At 41.3% G+C, this 8,662-nt stretch overlaps 1 protein-coding gene across 1 annotated transcript; it reads left to right on the forward strand.

Moving 5' to 3' along the window:
- The first annotated feature begins 393 nt into the window (after positions 1–393).
- On the forward strand, positions 394–2,304 carry dexi (Dexi homolog (mouse)). The gene has a single exon (XM_043685938.1). It carries the CDS (start codon positions 684–686, stop codon positions 945–947), a length of 264 nt encoding a protein of 87 aa, XP_043541873.1. The 5' UTR covers positions 394–683; the 3' UTR covers positions 948–2,304.
- Positions 2,305–8,662: the final 6,358 nt, after the last annotated feature.

An 8,662-nucleotide genomic window follows, 5' to 3' on the forward strand; every position in this document is an offset into this window, starting at 1 on the left:
CGGTGCCTAATGCGTGCTGGCGTGAGTGTGTGGGACAAGGGCTGTGTCGTCAGGTGATGGACAACGCGATAAGCCATTCAGCAAGGGGCGCTGTCACCGCACGAGGAGGAGGGACAAAGGCTCGGTCGTCAGCTGATTGATAACGCGACCAGCCATTCATCACGCGGCAGTTTTGGGGGCGGTGTCTGCGTGGACGTATGGACGGGACCAGGCCTGTGCCGTAAGCTGATGGACAAAACTATTAGCCATTCAGCAAGTGGTGCGGTTAGTGGAGCCGTGCACGCCTGAGCGAGTAGGCGGGATAAGGGCTGCGCCGTCAGCTGATGGACAACGCGTCCGACCACTCACGACAGACCTAGCGGGCGAAGGGGGGCGGAGCGCGCGGTTTGTGAAGCGTCCGATGCCGACGGCCCCGTGAAAGAGGCGGGAAGAGAGGCGAGCGGGGCGCGCGTGCGCACAGTGAAGCGAGGCCTAGCGCTCGGATCCGCTTTAACCAAGGTGCGGGGAAGCCCGATGAAGCCGTTTCAATAAAGGAGGCGGGGGGGTGAAGAAAAAAAAACACGCAACAGACAGCCTCCGCTCCGGCCCGAGAGACAAGCCGAGAAACACAAATGTCTGCGCGGCAGGCAGGCGGGACCGCCGCGGTTTTGATGTGCCACCCGGTGCCACCTTGAGAGAAGCCTATGACCATTTATGCTGACCTCGATTCGGTGGAGTCGCTGTTCGATGAGCTGCCCTATATGTTTTACGTGGGATTGTTTTTTGTGAACGTGCTGATCCTGTACTATGCCTTCCTGATGGAGTACATCCTCCTGAACGTGGGCATCGTCTTCCTCCCGGACGACTTCGACCAGGCTCTCGTCGACCTCGGGGTGCTCTCGGATCCCGCATCGGTCACCTACGACACCGACCCCGAGCTGGATGTATTCGACGGCTACTTTGACTGAGAGCAATTAAAAAAAAAACACAACACGCACAAACACATCGCTTTGTGAAATTTATTGTTTTTAGACCTTTTCCCTCCAACTCCCCGCCCCATTCCCAAGGTCTCCCTTTTTTCCAACGTGGAACTGTACAGGTCAGGTCAGGATGACCGTCCCTTGGTTTTCTTTCACAAGCCGAGCACTTGCTGAACGAGACGATACTTTCGGACGTTATTACGGTGCTGACTCCGATTGTGCCAAGATTGCAATCAGTATGGATTGTGTCATTTCGGGGCGTTTGTCCGTCCTGCAACGGTGCAGACCCGAACTGCCTTCTCCAGGATTATCTGGACAAGTAGGTACCGGCTCTCTTTGCTACCTTCGTCTCCCGAGAGCTTCAAACTAACACTGAACAGATGAATAATGCTCAGACGTGCGATCCACACCGTCACTTTATAGATCTCTTCTCCCCCCCCCCCCATCCCCACTTTCTTCCTGTAATTTATTTAAGAAAGTAGTATTTATTCGTGTTTACACTATTCTGACGTTGACTGAAATCCGACTGAATGATCCTAAAAATGCATAAAAGTGTTTCTAAAGCTGGTGGTAAATCACTTATTTGAATGATGCGTTTTTTCTGGAAGGTGTTCTTGACAGGAACAAAATATTGTGATCTTGAAAGGAGCCGGATGGAATTGGAATGTGCTTCCAACCTGCCTGAAACAATTATATTTTTATAGGTAGTTTTGCACCTGATTGATTAAACGAACCCTGACTGTTTTCTTCCAAATCAGTGATAACGAATGATCAGGTTTTTTTCAGGGAAATCGAATCAGCCTGCAAGTGGGTGGGACTAAGCGACTGCAGTCTCCCAGTCTGGACACGTTTTACACAGCAGCCCTAAAAATGATAGCAGGGAAGGTACTGCATATTAAAGCTATTTATTTCATTGATAGAGTGATAAATAAGTAACAGTCACAAGGCATGCTACTTTAATTTTTTAAGTGGCGGCAATCTTGTCGTCCTCTGTTTGTCAGAGTCACATAACCAGAAAATTGAAATTTTAATACTGTATTTCCAGAAGTATTGTCCACCCTCAACAAAGTGTTGCACCTCCTGCATTGAGCTATATTTCAGACTTTCCTGCTATGATTTTTTTAAATGAAAATGTACAAGCTTAAGGAGAAAGTGATGAAGTTGCAGGTGTCTCACTGGGATTAGATGCTAAATGTAATGATGAGGAGTGTCACTGTTCCCACACTCTAAATTGTACTAGAAATTCTAGTTCCCCCTCTCCACTTCCATTCCACTGCCTTTTTTTCCTTGTGCATACTAAATGTGTCCAGTGAGGAACCATTTTCTGAACTATATAGCAGTTAAATATACCAAAATGCCTCATTTTACTTTTTTTTTTATTTTTCCTGAAGTTATATGTGCAGTGAAATAGCTGATGCAGCACAATGCCCAGAATTTCTGCATGTAATTGATGATGTGTTTATCATTGCAGCAATAATGTAAAGGAGGTAAAGTTGCCTTGTCAATGCAGGCCTCCTTTCTCTGCCACAAAACTATGTTTAATTTAACCCAAATATTTTCAAATCTAAAATGCAACTCCACAACATTTCTGTATATACTGAAGCAGAAATTACCTCCTTAAATGGTTAATTTCATTATTGACATAATGATTTGAAAGCTGCTTGTATACCATTAATTCTGTCAAATTCCCCTGCTTACAATGAAGTTATTTCAAATAATGAGCTGAGAGAATTGAATGCTTTGAAAAATGAAAATATTCAGTACTGTATTCTATAGCTGACAGCAGCGAATAGTTAAAACAGTGATCTGTTGACCCAGAAGTTACTGCATGGTAGGATGCCAATTCTTTGGCTGTCTGATAGTCAAGTGCATATTTACACAGCTATACAAAAGGGTCTTAGATATTTCGGGGATGGACTGTATATCAATAGTAAACATTTTCACTAATTTTTGACAGGCAATATCAGGTATGAAGTGAGATATGTCTGTGAGCAACTGAAAAAGATAATTATCATTGCTTATTGCTGGTACCCATTGAGGACAATATTCACCAATACTGCCTCCTGAAATGACCCTGCATTCTTCATGGTAAGCTTACAATGGGCAGTATTAAATAATAGTGGAAAAGTCTCTCTCATGCAACAACATACTCTTGTACCTCAGTCAGTTCTCATTTTCAGTCTACCCGTGTAATTATTTCAAGAATTGAAAAGATATACATGGAGAGTTACATTATTGTGCAATATGTCATTATCGAGAGTTTGCTGTTTATTACTCAAGAATCCAGAATTTAATATTATTGTTCTGAAGGTTCTTAGCAGGCTGTTGACATTTTGTAAATGGTGTAAGTGGGAACAGCTGCCACAGCATGCAATCTTTGTATTAAAATTGAATTCTTATTTTGACCAACTTCATGCTTCTAATACCTTCTTGTTCTAGTTGACATACTGCCATAGTGTGAGGAGCACAATACCTCTCATGACTCCTACTTTCCCAGCCCTGAGAAAGTCCACAGTCCTGAGTGGTACACTAAGGAAAAAAAATAAGCTGTTGAAACTATAAGATGGGTGGGTCATGTCGAGTTGTCTTTCCTTTGTACCTAATGGTGGGTGAAAGAATGGATCTTGCAGTGGCCTGGATGCAAATAACAATTATCCAGTGCCTTTAGTTATAAAGCACCAGCATGAGAAATCACCACTGCTCAGTGTAAATTAAACACAAACATTCTATTGGCCTAGATTTATCTAGTCATTCCTGGTTAGTTTTAACATCTCGGCTTGCTCCCATTTGATGTTCTTTGCTATTTCAACTCATTATTGACCACTGAAATGACCAACAATTAAGCTAACAGCCTGCCTTCAGTCAGTATTTTTACCCCAGCTCTATCCTAAAAGAGATTAAGTTTTGTTTCAGTTGTACAATATATTATTAGGACCACAGCTGTACAATTGTTTATAATGATGGTCTTTTTATTTAACAAAGGATGTAAATGTGTTGAAAACAGTTCAAAAAAGCAACATTGAATGGTTAGGTTATTTTAGGGGGAAATATTGGACAAGGTTGAGTTTGTATCCACTGGAGTTTGAAAGAGTAAGAGTGATCGAAGCATATCAGATCGATACGGTGTTTGCAGAAATGCGTCCTTTTGGGAGAATCAAGAAGTACATGCCGTTATTTAAATAAAGTGGTTGCCTATTTCATTCAAGAGATGACAGAAGAAAACATCCTAAGTGAAGGTCATGAGTCTTTGGAACTTTTCTTCAAAGGGTGGTGGAAGGTTGAATATTTTAGAGGTAGGTAGATGGGTGTGCATGGTCATTGGATCAGTCAAGATCTTATTAAATGGTGGAGCAGGCTTATAATTTGTATTTTGTCTCGGTTGTGACTTATCCAGCACTTGCATGAATTTTACGAACAAATTGCAGTTTATTATATAGATTTTATGGGCAAACTAATTCAAGATCAATAGCAAGTTAAAACTATTCAGTAAACGTAGGCAGAAGTGGGTACTGCAATGCTGGAGATCAGAGTTAAGATTAGAGTGGCACTGGAAAAGCACAGCAAGCCAGGCAGCATCCAAGGAGCAGGAAAATTGACAGTTCAGGCAAAAGTCTGATTCCTGATAGGTTTTGCCTAAAACGTCAATTTTTTTTTTCCCTGCTCCCTAGATACTGTCTGGCCTGTTGTGCTTTTCCAGCACCACTCTAATCTGTTCAATCTCATTCCTCTGCACATGCAACGTTGGAACCTCATTTGTACCGTTCTTTGGGGGCATTGAGCAAAGGCCAACCTCAGTAGCCAACTCCTCTGCAATTCTAAGGGCCATGCTTGTGGCTTCTAGTAGGTTGTCTCAAGCATGAGAAGTTAGAGGGAGCAAGACGCGAACATGACATAAGATGCAATAATTTAGAAGCAAAGGTGCAAGATATTTCTAAACTACTGCCCATTCACCTGTTTTTAAATCATGCAGTGGCACTTTTAGGCATGCCATGATTGCAAATAAAATGACAGCAAAGTAGGACCAACAAATGTAATCAATGTTTTCTATTCAAATAGCAGCTAGTCACTGCTGTGGCAAGCTCGTCAGCAGCCTTATCATCTGGTAATTTTGTATTGATTGCAGTGCTTGAAATTGCAACACAGAAGTCATCTATATATTAAAAAACAAAACAGACAGTCTTTGATTAAAACTTCAGGGATTTCAAAAGTATATCCATAATTAAAGCTGGAAAAAATCAACAGATCAGGCAGAATATTAGAATAGCTGGTGTATGATCTTTCATCAGAATTATGTTAGCAATAACTTCAAGCTATCTTCTCTCCCTGCCCTGCGATCAGAACATTTGATTGCCATGTTTCTGGCTGACTGCTTCCTTCTTTCACCATTGCTATTGTGAAACCATTCACTATTGGGATTGATATTTTGATGTTTATTCCTCCAACTCTTTTACTCATAGGGCATTAACAGAACACCGTTTATCACCTTCTCAAAGGACTATGATAGAAATTGAGGGAACCCATGGCAGTAAAACAGAAACCTTTAAATAAAAGAACATTTGGATTTCCATGGGAGTACAAAACAAAAAAAAAGTATGATAGTGAAATGTTAAGTCTACTCTCCAAAGATTTAAGTTTCAAAAAAAATCTACTGGGTAAATAGAAAGATTCTATTTTGATTCTTGATTTTAGTATAGCGATATTTGGAATAGATATCTAATCATTTGGAGTAATTTTAACAACCTTTCCTGGTACAATTACAAACCGTTGATGAAACTACACACCCTATACATCTAATTCAACTAAGATTACAAAAACACTCCAACCTGTCAAACAAAGTTAATGCGAAGAAATTGACAGCTTTTTAGCCTTGGAATATAGAGACAAGATCTAAAAAGTAGTAGTCTAGAGGAGATGGAACAACAATTGAGAATTGGAAGTGATGTAGCAAAGCCTGCAATTGAATTTGATACAATTTCCCAACTTTTGTCCCTTTTCTGTGCCATTGAACAGGCTAGAAGAATTGGAAACATCCTCCTTTTAAATCGCAGTGGAGGAAAACATCCAAAAGTCTTTGATTGCCATGCAAATTGAATAGTAATAGAAATAAGCAAAGCATTTCAAACGATCTTTGTGGAAAATTCATTTGATGGGAAAGAAGATATTAGTATTTGGAAATTTTGCATCAGTGCACCTGTGGCATTAAACACAACCAACTTGCGTCTTACAACACTCCAAAAATGTGGCTTAAAGTGCAAAAAAAGCTGAATGTCGCTGAGGTTAGCATGCAGCACAGCAAGGATTTGCATTATTCATTTTTCAATCATGCTTTTCATACGATTGGAACTGCAGATTCATTTAAGAATGGCTCAATTCAAAGAATCTCTAACTGATCTTGTAATGAAGTATTAATATAATTTAATCATTTAAATGTAATTTTTTTTGTTACACCTTCCAGTGAATGATGCCTGCTTTTAAAACGCTTGATCTGATCTGTTGCATCAGGACATGGAACATGCAAAGTCTTAACTACTTGCAGTACCTGTTACATATCTAATTCAATAAGTTCAATATTATATATAAAATTTATATATAAACCAAAGCAGACATGAAAATAACAAAACAAAACTTTTGCCAAGGTATATTATTTCAATGAGCGAACACATACTGCAGCACAGAGGAACTATGCAGAGCAGAGGAAAATCACCTGTAGCGTGTACTCAAAAAGAATGGGTACCCAACAACACAGTCCGCCGATTTCTCAGCATCAGACCCAAACAAGCAGACAAAACATATCTAGAAACCCTAGCCACTCTCCCCTACATCAAAGACATCTCGGAAATGACTGCTTGACTACTCGGACCCCTTGGCATCATGGTAGCCCACAAACCCACCAACACACTAAAACAGCAGCTAATGAACTTGAAAGACTCTACACAGACTATGAGCAAAACTAATGTTATTTACAAAATACCGTGCAAGGACTGTAACAAACATTACATTGGACAAACAGGCAGAACACTAGCCACCAGGATACATGAACACCAACTAGCCATAAAAAGACATGATCCTCTCTCACTAGTAGGAGAAAGTGAAGACTGCAGATGCTGGAGATCAGAGCTGAAAATGTGTTGCTGGAAAAGCGCAGCAGGTCAGGCAGCATTCGAGGAGCAGGGGAATCGACGTTTCAGGCATGAGCCCTTCTTCAGGATGAGGAAGGACACCACCTCAACTGGGACAATACATCCATCTTAGGACAAACCAAACAAAGACACCCACGAGAATTCCTAGAAGCATAGCATTCCAACTGGAACTCTTAACAAACGCATCGAGTTAGACCCCATCTACCACCCCCTGAGGGAAAAAAAAACAGGAAGTGACTTCACCACAGGAAATAACATCACCAAACCAAAGAAACCCAAACATAAATAGAAAGCAGGAATCTTCGGCATTGCTTCGCCTGAGGCCCACTTAAGATGTTACCTAGTAAGGTAACGAAACATCTGGAAATGAACCTTCCAGCTCAGTGAGCAAACCTACATCCAAAACCTCAACCTGAGCTACAAATCTCAAAACTTGCCAAAACTTTAGTGATTCTTGCCTCATAAACAAGATTGCTTACCTGTAGGTGGAAGGCTATGGATCTTCATTTGATTCAGTTGCAACTCAAACTTGATGTTGAGGATCACCAGGCTGCTGTTCTGTTGCTTTGAAGGTGGAGGATTGTGTGTCATTGTGGGCAGTTGTGAAAAAGACTTTTATACAGCTTTAGTAAAAGCAGGCAACAGCCAAAACAAGCTGTACAAATATAAACCTGCACAAGCATACTAGACGTTTCTTCCCCCGCACACTGGGAGTCATGCAAGAACTGTGCTACTGCAAATCAGGCTTATGTTATTGGGATGTTGGGAATTAAAGTAAAAATCACATTATGTGAAAGTGCGTTAATAAAGAACTACCTGTGGACAGATAGATGACAAATCAGAGATGCTGGAAATGAGCATAGAGTCAAAGAGTTATAGAGTTGTGCAGCATGGAAAAAGACCCTTCAGTCCAACTCATCCATGTCGACCAGCTATCTTGAATTAATCTAATTCCATTTGGCCCATATCACTCCCAACCCTTTCTGTTCATATACCCATCCAGATGCTTTTTAAATGTTGTACTAGCCTCCTGCACTTCCTCTGACAGCTCATTCCATACATGCACCACCCTCTGCGTGAAAAAGTTGTCCCTGAGGTCCCTTCTAAATCTTTTCCCTCAAACCTGTGCCTTCTAGTTTTGGATCCCCCACCCCCATTCTGGGGAAAATACCTTGGCTATTCACCCTATCCATGCCCCTCACGATTTTGTAAACCTTTATAACGTGTCAGATACAGACCGCCAGTCAACAATCCACAAGCCAGAGACACAGCCAGACAGAACGGATTCGGGATGGTCCAGGTAATGATTACAGACGCGCACAACAGACTTCACAAATACAGACAAGAAATTGCGCGCCAAAAGTCGTTAATTTCAAAAACCACTAATCAGGAATGGACCCAGACCATAGAATGGGCTGTCACCATAGGACAGAACAGGACCACACACCGCAAAAAAACGGCACTAAAAGAAAACATGGCCAAACTAACACACAACAAAGAGGACACCACAACACATACCTGGGTTAAAAACCTCTCCCACAGACAGGTCACAGACACGGAAAG

Source organism: Chiloscyllium plagiosum, unplaced genomic scaffold (assembly GCF_004010195.1).
Source record: "Chiloscyllium plagiosum isolate BGI_BamShark_2017 unplaced genomic scaffold, ASM401019v2 scaf_7651, whole genome shotgun sequence".
Lineage (NCBI taxonomy): Eukaryota > Metazoa > Chordata > Chondrichthyes > Orectolobiformes > Hemiscylliidae > Chiloscyllium > Chiloscyllium plagiosum.